This window comes from Artemia sp. Qi Xiang Cuo, chromosome 9, assembly GCF_049724085.1.
Source record: "Artemia sp. Qi Xiang Cuo chromosome 9, ASM4972408v1, whole genome shotgun sequence".
NCBI lineage: Eukaryota > Metazoa > Arthropoda > Branchiopoda > Anostraca > Artemiidae > Artemia > Artemia sp. Qi Xiang Cuo.
In genome coordinates, this window is record NC_142802.1 from 50,027,588 (window position 1) to 50,039,862 (window position 12,275).

At 37.3% G+C, this 12,275-nt stretch overlaps 1 protein-coding gene across 1 annotated transcript; it reads left to right on the forward strand.

Moving 5' to 3' along the window:
* Nucleotides 1–4,978: 4,978 nt before the first annotated feature.
* Nucleotides 4,979–5,803, forward strand: LOC148948759 (vesicle transport protein SEC20-like). The gene has a single exon (XM_089095012.1). It carries the CDS (start codon nt 4,979–4,981, stop codon nt 5,801–5,803), a length of 825 nt encoding a protein of 274 aa, XP_088951138.1.
* The last annotated feature ends 6,472 nt before the right edge of the window (nt 5,804–12,275 follow it).

Below are 12,275 nucleotides of genomic sequence, written 5' to 3' on the forward strand. Positions count from 1 at the left end.
CTCCAATGTCAAGAAATATAAAACCCCCCAACTCCTAAAAAAAGAGTCAGATCAAAACAAAAAGTACACCATTAGAACCGCCTTGTCCGAATCCTCTATAAAGGAATTATAATAAAGAACGACCTCTTGCCTATACTAAATTTTATACGCCACTTAATTATAGTATAGGTTAGTAACTCCACAGATAGCTTGGCAATGGAACATCGTAGAGAGTTGCTTAATGGCTCATTTTAAAGGAAATTAATGGGGTTAAACACCTTTTCTAATTATAAAATAAATTATTTTTAAAATTAAATTAAAAGACGATCATTCAAAGAACATACCATCGCATATATTGGACTTTGTTAGCTGCCTTTGTTAGACAACCTGGCTACAACCTACGATATGACATCATTGATCAATCTTTAACCTGAAATTATAATCTTATTTTAGTTACTATGGGCTGAAGGTTCGTTCTTTACTGTACCAGTGCCAAGCTATATGTGGAATTACTAACCTATACTATAATTAAGCGGCGTATAAAATTTAGTATAGGCAAGAGGTCGTTCTTTATTATAATACCTTTCTATTACTATCAAGAGTAACATATGCACTTGCTGGTGCATTTGCATTATTAGCATTTTTGTTGTTCTTGACGATCTTGGGCCGGTTGAATGACACGAAATATATCATTGTGATCAAGTTTCGCATTAATATTTAATTTTTTCTCTTTTGTTGACACCACCGGTCCGACACTAGTTATCCTTTTCTTATGTTTGGGATAAATTTCTATTAATAAGTTTTCTTCAACTGAAGGGCTTCTCATTCTTTTTCTGGGACCTCCAACAATGGAAATTTTTTTTCATTGAGTCTGTTGTTCTTTAGAGTTTACTTAATTTGCTATACATACTTCATCTGGTGTACCTCTGAGTTGTCTTTCTGGGAACTCAAACAATGGAAGATCTGTTCTATAAATTTGTCTCAAACGGTTGTACTCAATTAAAGCATCAACATCGCAATAAATCTTTGTTTTATCAAATTCTACTAGATGTAAACCTGCACTAGTGGTCACACGGGAAAGAGCAACGTACAACATACCTGGACCGAAGCAACGATTACCTGCGTCAACAATTGCACACTGTAAACTTAGTCCTTGGGACTTGTGTATTGTAATGGCAAAGGCCAGTTGAAGAGGAAACTGTCTTCGCGTAAAAAGACTTGCTTCAAAACTTCAAAGCGCACGGTTTCTCTGCCAATTTCAACTGGAAGTTCCAGTCCATCAAATTTTACAAGAACTCCAATTATTTCTCCGTTTGGTAGCAACTTGAAACTTGTTACTGTTCCCATTGATCCATTTACTAGCCCCTTAGCAACACAAATATTTCTTTGGAGCATTACACGTGCACCTACTGCAAGTAACAAGCTCATGAAAGAACCGGCTGTTCTTTTTTGTCGTTGCCAAAGTTTAAAACAGTGTTTGCTGCTTTCTGTTCGATTCGTTTGTCGTCAACAACTGAAGAGAGTCGATCAACTGCAGAAAGTTTAACGTAGTCTGAGCAGATTTTTTTAAGAAGTAAATCGTTAACTACCATACAATTTTCATTGGTGGGCATAAGAATGACAGGTCTATTTCAATGCAATTGCTCCTTCCAAAATTAATATACGAATTTTCTAAGAAGTACGCCTCCGTATATTCACTGTGTTGTCGAACATTTTCCATTGCATCTATAAACTGTTCCGCAGTTGCCAATCCATACCTTGGAAGCTTTTCGTTAAACTGACAACATTTCTTTTGGATATTGCCATGAAGCTTTGCCAAAGCATTTCTAGCCGACTTTTCAACAGCATCCGCTCTTTCAAAGAGAATTTTAATCTGTAATTTCGAATACTTTTCGTGATCCCGATAAAACATGCGTAAAATGTTTCTCAATTTACAAAGATCAGCCTGCATTTTTGCCATCTTCTTGTATTTCTGAATGTAATTTTTCCCTTTGTCCTTATGCGTTCTTCGGTACAACCTCGCAGAGAATTTAATTTTTTCATTATAGCTTTTGTCACCCCAGTATCTACCCATTATTCTGGTAGCAACTTTTTTCTTATGTTTGTTTCGGTAATCTATATCGTTATCATACCGTTCCTTGCTCTTTTGTTTCGCTGTCTCAATTTTCCCTTCTCGATACCCCTGATCCGTAAGATACCTCTGTTTTGCTCTGTCATATTTCATTTTCTTAAATCCTGGATCACAAGACATCTTAGTAGCAATCCTTACGCGTGCTCGAGCTTTATTGCGTTTGGTGGCATTTTTATCTCTTTTAAATAAACTTTTCTTATATTTCAGGATGTTAGCTTTATTTTTTGTGTAGTAAAGTTTTCTATTAGTAGAAATTTGGATTGTTCTATTTTGATATTGTTTTTGGTTATTCTTTCTTTTTTTCCACTCGCGTGAGACCATATTTTTTCAAGATTTAAAATTATTAAGCACACAAAATCCCGTGTCGAGTATCTAAAACCTAGCATAAAACAAAACTAATTTTAAAATTTTCAGGTATTTATCTTGTTTGAATTACAAAATTAGTATTATTGGTTAGACACCATAAATATTTTTGCAGTTTAAATAATAAGTTTAGTGATTCTGGACTGAAAACTAAAATAATTGCAATTATGAGACAATAATATGGAGATATGTACTTTACGGGTTACAGGATACAATAATAAATTTGAACTGAGATGAAAAAAAAATTTCTTCCAGGAGACAAAAAGCAAAACTAATTTTAGAATTTTCATGTATTTTTGTTGTTTAAATTAAAAAATTACTATTACTGATTAGGCATCATAAATATTTTTGCAGTTTACATAATAATTTTAGCGATTAAGCCAAAAAAGAAAATTTTGGTTCCAGGAGTTTCGGTTACTATTGAGACAAGTAGCTATTATTACTATAGAGTTCATTACATGGACTGTTTTATTGCTTCAAAATTCAAATATCTTTGAAAAGACTGCAGTATGAAAATACATCAAAAATGCAATTTTTTTGACAAAATTGATTCTACTTTAAAAAGTATTTTATTTTTAAATACAAAAGTGACTAGATGTTGCAATTTCCTTTAAAATGAGCTATTATACAGCTCTCTATGATTTTCCAGTGCCCAGCTAGCTGAGCAGAAAGAAAAAGCGGAAAGAAAAAAATATCCCGTTTGTGGAGAATAACGTGGTAAAAGTCAATTTTCTTGATTTTCAAGCCAATATATTTTCTTTGTTATTCAAGCCAAAGGGAGGTAAGTTTCCTTTATAGAGGATTCGGACAAGGCGGTTCTAATGGTGTACTTTTTGTTTTGATCTGACTCTTTTTTTAGGAGTTGGGGGGTTTTATATTTCTTGACATTGGAGGTGATCGTCTCTTACTAGGTTGCTAGCTACCGCTGCAACCCGGATATGTACACAAATCAAATATCTTTGAAAAGACAGCAGTGTGAAAAGAGATCAAAAATGCAGTTTTTGGTGGAAAAATTTATTCTCTTTTAGGAATAATTTATTTTAGTTACTAATGATTTTTAACCCAATTAATTTCCTTTAAAATGAGCTATTGAAAAACTCTCTACGATGTTCCAGTGCCAAGCTATCTCTGGATACAAAAGAAAAAAGAAAAAAATATCCCGTTTAGGCAGAATGTTGTAGTAGCTGCCACTTTTCTTGATTTTCAAGCCAATATATTTCCCTTGCTGTTCCAGCCAAGGGACAGAAAGTTTACTATACAGGGGTTTCGGATAAGGCGGTTCTAATGGTGTTCTTTTTGTTTTGATCTGACTCCTTTTTTAGGAGCTATGGTAACCTAGTAAGAGACGATTACGTCCAATGTTAAGAAATATAAAAACCCATAGCTCCTAAAAAAGGAGTCAGATCAAAACAAAAAGTACACCATTAGAACCGCCTTATCCGAAACCCCTGTATAGTAAACTATATAGTCCAATGTTAAGAATCACGTCCGATCACGTCCAATGTTAAGAAATGTAAAAACCCATAGTTCCTAAAAAAGGAGTCAGATCAAAACAAAAAGTACACCATTAGAACCGCCTTGTCCGAAACCCCTGTATAGGAAACTTTCTGTCATTTGGCTTGAACAGCAAGGGACATATATTGGCTGGAAAATCAAGAAAAGTGGCAGCTACTACAACATTCTGCCTAAACGGGATATTTTTTTCTTTCTTGTTATCCAGAGATAGCTTTGCACTGGAACATCGTAGAAAGTTGTTCAGTGGCTCATTTTAAAGAAAATTAATTGGGTCAAAAACTTTTTGTCACTAAAACAAATTATTTTAAAACAGGATAAATTTTTCCACTAAAAACTGTATTTTTGATGTCTTTCCATACTGCTGTCTTTTAAAAGACATTTGATTTTTGAAGCAATCAAACAGTTCGTGGTAATGTTGTATTTTAAATCCGGGTTGTAGCGGTAGCTAGCAACCTAGTAAGAGATTACAATAAAGAACGAACTCTAACCTATAATACTTACTGAAAGGTATTTATGGGTGTGTGGAGCAGTTATCCGGTTTGCAGCAGTATTTTTGTCAAAATTCAACTCTTGACAACTCTTTTTCAATGTTGTAATTTTGATAAGAAAATAAGAATTATGGAAATGTCAAAAGATTCCACCTTCACCAAATAAACATTAGGTTGAATGTCAGTGATATCATTTGAAATTTTCTTTAAAAATGTTCTTGTGTCGATTCAATCAAATTTTTTCAATGTTATGAATGTGACGTAGCTAAAACACAATTTTTGCTGTACAGATAGTGTTTCCTCTCAAGTGTAAGAACAAACAAATAGACCAAATTTAAAAGGTGCAAAACTATTTACTCTCTCTTTAAATAGTAGCAATTTTGTCTGAAGCCAAAAATCTAGCCGTACAAAAAATTAGAGCCAATTATGTGAAGTAATTCTAATGTATCTGGAAAACTTAATTAGCTTGAAGAGTGCTATTTGAAGGTCATAAATGTTTAAGATGAGTGATAGTTACTATAGTGTTAGAGATAACAACCGTCATAGTAAGATGCCGTCAGTGGCAAGCGAGATAGTTTCTGATGACGTTTCATGTTTAAAAAGTTGGGAGAACATGAATTTGAGGGAAAACCTGTTGCGTGGCATTTACAATCATGGCTTTGAATCACCAACGGACGTTCAACAGAAAGGGATTATGCCGTGCACTGAAAATGAAATTACACGTGAAATTAAATCCTTACAGGTTACGATTCAGAGTGTTGGATGTGCTGAGGGTTGTCAAGATGAATACTTTAGTAACTGTAGAAATGCAAGAAGGAAGCTGAAGCATGTAAAGGATCTTATTACAGAATTCAAAGATTTATATCCAGACGAAGAAATCATTGCTTCTTCGTTCCATGACTTATACCTTAGTTCTCAAAATGCGTACAGAAAAGCTTGTAGAATGGCTTCGGATCAAATGGATGTGAATGACAGAGTCTTCCTTCTGAAGCCTGTTTCAACGTCGACTAGTGCAAGGCGAAATAAGGACCATGATGACATGTTAGCAGAATCATCGCGAGCCTTTGAGCAGTTGGAGACTTTTCAGCATAGAATGTCAGAGATAGTTTGCCAAAGTAGATACACAAATGAAAGACTAGCTGAGTCTTCAGAAGTGATAGTCCAAACCCGTGATGAGTATCGATCGTTGCGACATTATGTAGACGTTACCAGGATACTGCTAACTGAACACGATCGACTTGAGCTCACGGATACATTTGCTTTTTTCTTAGCATTCACATTATTTTTGGCATGCTGTTTTTACGTTATTATGAAAAGATGTTTTTGAAAAAAAAAAAAAAAAAAAAAAAAAAAAAAAGGACTGATTGTGGAATAGTTACGGCACATCAGCATGGCTGACTACAGTTATGTTTATGCGCCTGTATTGAGCTTTATAGAAACGGCGTTGCGATATCAAGATAGCGTAACGAAAGATGCAGACGTCATTCCAGCTGTGAAATTTTTTACGAGGGAGATTTTTCGAGAAAACCATGAAAAACTAAATGAGATAGCAGACCGTTTTGGTGATTACATTAAAGGACGAACTATAGCCCATAGTTACTGGAATCCGGGTTGTGGCAGTAGCTAGCAACCTAGCAAGAGACGATCACGCCCCATAGTAATTACAGTAAATGAAATTAAGATTATAGTTAATCCGGATTGCAGTGCTAGCTAGCGACCTAGTAAGGAACGATCACGCCCCATAGTAAAATCTAAAGTAACCCATAACTCCTAAAAAAAATTCAGATCAAAACAAGATTACATTAAAAGACAATCATTGGAATAACAAACCATCGCATAGATTGGACTTAGTTAGCTACTTGATTGTTTGATACATAAGTTAAAATAAATGACAAACTTCCAGCCCATAGTAACTAAAATAAGACGTTTGCTTTGCTATAAAATACTACCACCGGTAACATTTTAATCCGGGGTTACGGCAGTAGCAAGCAACCTAGTAAGAGGCGATCACGTCCAATGCTAAGAAATATAATCCGGGTTGCAGCGGTAGCTAGCAACCTAGTAAGAGACGATCACGTCCAATGTTAAGAAATGTAAAAACCCATAGTTCCTAAAAAAGGAGTCAGATCAAAACAAAAAATACACCCTTAGAACAGCCTTGTCCGAAACCCCTTGAAAGGAAACTTACCGCCCTTTGGCTTGAACAGCAAGGGAAATACATTGGCTTGAAAATCAAGAAAATTGACTTTAACCACGTTATTCTCCACAAACGGGATATTTTTTTCCTTTTTTCTTCTTTTCCAGAGATAGATTTGCACTGGAACATCGTAGAGAGTTGTTCAATGGCTCATTTTAAAGGAAATTAATTGGGTTAAAAACCTTTTTGTAACTAAAACAAATTATTTTAAAACAGGATAAATTTTTCCACTAAAAACTATATTTTTGATGTCTTTCCATACTGCTGTCTTTTCAAAGACATTTGATTTTTGAAGCAATCAAACAGTTCGTGGTAAGGTTGTATTTTAAACTTTATATTCCATAGATAGCTTAGCACTGGAACATCGTAGAGAGTTGTTCAATGGGTCATTTTAAATTATAATAAAGAACGAATATTTTACCGATTATCTACTAATAACCATATATGACGTAATAAGTGACATGACGTAATATCTAAAACCTATTGTGTACTAATAACCATATATGACTTAATGAGCGACGTGACGTAAAAATTAAAAAAACTAATTTTTATTTTATTTTCATTTTAGTTCAGAATCGCTAAAGTTATTAACTGCAAAAATATTTATGGTGTCTGAACAATAGTTTTAATCTTTTAATTTAGACTAGAAAAATACCTGAAAATTTAAAAATTAGTTTAATGTTTTGTTAGGTTTTTGATACTTGATACGTGACTTAAACATTCAACTAATGGTTACATAATGGTTTCAATCAAGCAAGCTACACGCAAGTTAAAAAAACAGTACTACCAAAAAAACAGAGATAGTATCTTGAAAAGAAAAAAGCAAAGGTATTCAACCGACCAGGCGTATCGAGATGCGAAAATTGATAGTGACAAACAGCGTTATTATAATGATGTAGTTTATAGACATGCGAAAATTGAGACAGCCAAACAAAAGATTAAGGAACGGTATGATAATGATGAAGATTACAGAGAAGCAACAATTGAGACAGCCAAACAAAAGAGCAAGGAACGGTATGATAACGATATAGATTACCGAAACAAACATAAGGAACAAGTTGCTACAAGAATAATGGGTAGATACTGGGGTGACAAAATATATAAAGAAAAAATTAAATTCTCTGCGAGGTTGTAACGAAGAACGCATAAGGACAAAGGGAAAAATTACATTAAGAAATACAAGAAGATGGAAAAAATGCAGGCTGATCTTTGTAAATTGATAAACATTTTACGCATATTTTATCGGGATCACGAAAAGTATTCAAAATTACAGATTAAAATTCTCTTTGAAAGAGCGGATGCTGTTTAATTTCATTTAAGAACGTTTTGTTTAGTACTAAATATACGTAACTTACGATTTAACTTACGTAACAACCTTCTGTATTCATATATTTTTAAAACGCGTATGAGGGGGTTTTCCTCCTCGTCAATACCAGAAACCTACAATAATTGAACTGTTTTCAATAAATTGTAAATGAATTGCCCAGATGATGGCAATTATTCTAAAAGATCTTAATCTAAGCCATCATTAGTAGTATGTCTTAACCTCCTGAATTTTTCGGAATCTGGGCTTCCAGTTTCGAGAATCTAAATTCTGGTTGGTATTATAGCGCCTTACTACACTAATGGGCATTCACTTGTGGATTTTTGATTATTACGGCTTTTAGATACTTAAAAGCTCAAAATCTGGAAGCCAGATTGCAGGAAATCGGGGGTTTTATCAAGGGAAATCGCGAATAAAGCTTTTCATCGCGAGCACAAATCGCCGCTTATCAATCCGCGGCAACACTGAGCTTGAAATGAATTGTTTATCAAATAATTCTTGAAGATAATGACCGCAAAACCGATTTTATTGATCAGCTTTTTAATTTGTTTTATTGTTTTAATCTGATCGTTGAACCGATTGGCAACAATAAATAGTTTGATGGACATTTATTCCCAATTTTTCCCAATTCAGACCCTGGAAATCGACGACTTGACAATAAGTAGCAGAAAGTCTTACCTTTGCGTGCCTCTTAAAGTAGAAGTAAAAAAAAAAAAAAAAAAAAAAAAAAAAAAAAACAGCCCAGACTTTTTCGGCTGAGCCCAAAAACTGGATGGATGTCGGTAGCAACCCTATATAAATAGCTTTACCTAATTCTATGAAGATACTGTTGTCTCTTCCCTGCTCTTATGCTGCTGCTGAACGGTTAATCCATTTCTAGACCCCCCCCCCCTCCCAAAAACAGACAACTTTGGAATAAGTTAAGATTCAAAGGCTGTTTTTGGTGCTCGTGAAAGGGGATCAGTACGTGCCAAATCCAAACGTATGATTTGCTGGGCTTCCCGACTGAGCAAGCATGCAATCGGAAGAAAAATGATTAATTTTTTCACATTTTCAGTAGAGGAGGGGGTACCAGCACAAACAGAACCACGTGGTTTATTGTTTTCTCAGTGAGAATGAAAAAACAGATGAAATTCTCACTTGGAAAACCATGAATTTTGTCACATTTATGGTTGTTTTCATGGATGGATATGTGTGTTGTTCGATTTATTTGATGTTTTTCATGGATGTCAACATCAAATTATGGATGTTTAATGGTTTTTGTCAGTGAGAATTTGAAAAACAGGAAGTTTCTCACTGAGAAAACCATAAACCACGTGATGCTGTCACGAGTCAGAACACCTGTGCTGTCGACCTCAATTCACCTATCGTGAATCAATAATTCCCCTTAGAAACAACAAATTAATTTTCCCTTTCTTGACAGATCGATCAATCAATGACATCATCTGTCAGACTTTAAAATTTTTCGCATAGAAACATTTCTCCAGGAATAGATCCAAAATCATTAATGTCTTTGCCTCGGGAACAGTTCTACTGGTCGAACTCCAAAGGATATTTATAACCCACGGCCATGGAAACAATTAGGCAAGAAACATCTTAGCGATGAATTGTTTTAGCGCGCGAGAAGGTTTCATATTAATTTGAAATGCGTTAACACAGAGATGCCAATAACAAAGGAACACACTGAATTTGCGTTTAGGGATTATTTGGGCGAAACCGTTTTAGACAGGTTATGGAACTATTTCGGCGAAACAGATAGAGACATTTTAAAAGAAGATTTTTGAAGAGATTTTAGAAGAGAATTTAAAGGTGAAACTCTGTGGTCGTTATAATACACAAGTTTCATTTGAACAGTGTTGTGAGGTCCTCTAACCCAACCCCAAAGGGTTCCAATCCGCATACCCCAACCCCGAAGGAAGCCCCCGGTCCTCAAAAGCCCCCCCAAGCTCCCAAAGGCTCTCCACCGGTTCCCCAAAGGTCCCCTCAGATCCCCAAATGCCATCCCCGAAGACCCCCCAAGCTCCCAAAGGGCCACCGGCGCCCCCAAAGGCCCACCCAGACCCCCAAAGACCATCCCCGGGCCCCCCAAAGCCCCATCGAGCTCCCAAATGACCAACGGGGTCCAAAAGGTCCTCCACCGGCCCCCAACTGACCCAAATGCCCACCCATGGTCCTCAAAGGTCCCCCGGGCTCCCAAAGGGCCACCGGCGCCCCAAAGGCCCTCCACCGGTCCCCAAATGTCCCCCAGGCACCCAAAAGCCCACCCAGACCCCCAAATGCCATCCCCGAAGACCCCCCAAGCTCCCAAAGGGCCACCGGCGCCCCCACAGGCCCGCCCCGACCCCCAAAGACCATCGCCGGGCCCCCCCCAACGCCCCTCGAGCGCCCCAAGGATCAACGGCGGCCCACAGGGCCTCCACCGGCCCCCAACAGCCCCCAAAGCCCTCCCAAGGTCCTCAAAGGTCCCCCGGGCTCCCACAGGGCCCCCGGCGCCCCAAAGGCCCTCCACCGGTCCCCAAATGTCCCCCAGGCCCCCCCCGGGCCCCCCCCGCCCCCCCATGCCCTCCCCCGCCCCCCCCAGCCCATCCCCCCGTCACCAAAGGTCCCCCCCGAGCTCCCAAAGGACCACCGGCCCTCAAGGGACCCACAGACCCTCAAAGGCTCTCCCCGAGCACCAGTGTGTGTGTGTGTGTGTGTGTGTGTGTGTGTGTGTGTAAGTTTTTTGTGTGCATGTAAGTTTTTATGTGCATGTGTAAGTTTTTTTGTGTGTGTGAGTTTTGGCGTGTGTGTGTAAGTTTTGTGGTGTGTGTGTTAGTTTTCATGTGTGTGTGTAAGTTTTTGTGTGTGTGTGTGTGTAAGTTTTCGTGTGTGTGTGTAAGTTTTCGTGTGTGTGTGTAAGTTTTTGTGTGTGCGTGTAAGATTTTGTGAGTGTGTGTAAGTTTTTGTGTGAATGTAAGTTTTTATGTGAATGTAAGTTTTAGTGTGAATGTGTAAGTTTTTTGTGTGTGTGTGTGTGTTTGTGTGTGTGTGCGTTATTTTTATTGTTTGTGTGTAAGTTTTTTGTGTGTGTGTAAGTATTTGTGCGGGTGTGTAAGTTTTAGTGTGTGTGTAAGTTTTTGTGTAAATGTAAGTTTTTGTGTGCATGTAAGTTTTTGCGTGTGGGTGTAAGTTTTTGCGTGCGGGTGTAAGTTGTTGTCTGTGTGTGTGTGTGTAAGTTTTTGTGTGTCTAAGCTTTTGTGTGTGTAAGTTTTGACGTGTGTGTGTTTAAGTTTTCGTGTGTGTGTGTGTGTGTAAGTTTTTGTGTGCATGTAAGTTTTCATGTGCATGTGTTAGTTTTGTGTTTGTTTGTGTTGTTGTTGTAGTTTTTGTGTTGTTTTTAGTGTTTGGGTTTGGGTTTGTTATTGTGGGTGTGCGTGGGGTTTAGTTTTGTGTGTGTGTGTGTGTGTAAGTTTTTGTGTGCATGTAATTTTTTTTGTGCATGTAAGATTTTGCGTGTGGGTTTAAATTATGTGTGTGTTTGTAAGTTTTTGTGTGTCTAAGCTTTTGTGTGTGGGTGTAAGTTTTTGTGTGTGTTTGTAAGTTTGTGTGTGTTTGTGTGTGTGTGTAAGTGTGTGTGTGTGTGTGTGTGTGTGTGTGTGTGTGTGTGTGTGTGTGTGTGTGTGTGTGTGTGTGTGTGTGTGTGTGTGTGTGTGTGTGTGTGTGTGTGTGTGTGTGTGTGTGTGTGTGTGTGTGTGTGTGTGTGTGTGTGTGTGTGTGTGTGTGTGTGTGTGTGTGTGTGTGTGTGTGTGTGTGTGTGTGTGTGTGTGTGTGTGTGTGTGTGTGTGTGTGTGTGTGTGTGTGTGTGTGTGTGTGTTTGTATTTGTGTTTTGTTTTTTTTTTTTTTGGTTTATTGATTTTTTTTGGGTTTTGGTTTTATTGTTTTGTATTTTTTGTGTGTGTGTGTGTGTGTGTGTGTGTTTTTGTGTGTGTGTTAGTTTTTATTCGTGTATAAGTTTTGGTGTGTGTGTGTAAGTTTTCGTGTGTGTGTGTAAGTTTTTGTGTGTGTGTAAGTTTTTGTGTGTGCGTGTAAGTTTTCGAGAGTGTGTTTTAGTTTTTGTGTGCATGTAAGTTTTTATGTGCATGTTTGTTTTCGTGTGCATGTGTAAGTTTTTGTGTGTGTGTGTGTGTGTGTGTGTGTAAGTTTTTGTGTGTGTGTGTGTAAGTTTTGGCGTGTTTGTGTGTAAGTTTTCGTGTGTGTGCGTAAGTTTTCGTGAAGGTAAAGCAAGTTGACATTTCCTT

Bases quoted from the DNA above. Each gene is read 5' to 3' on its own strand.
- LOC148948759 (XM_089095012.1), top strand. From the start codon at position 4,979: ATGAGTGATAGTTACTATAGTGTTAGAGATAACAACCGTCATAGTAAG.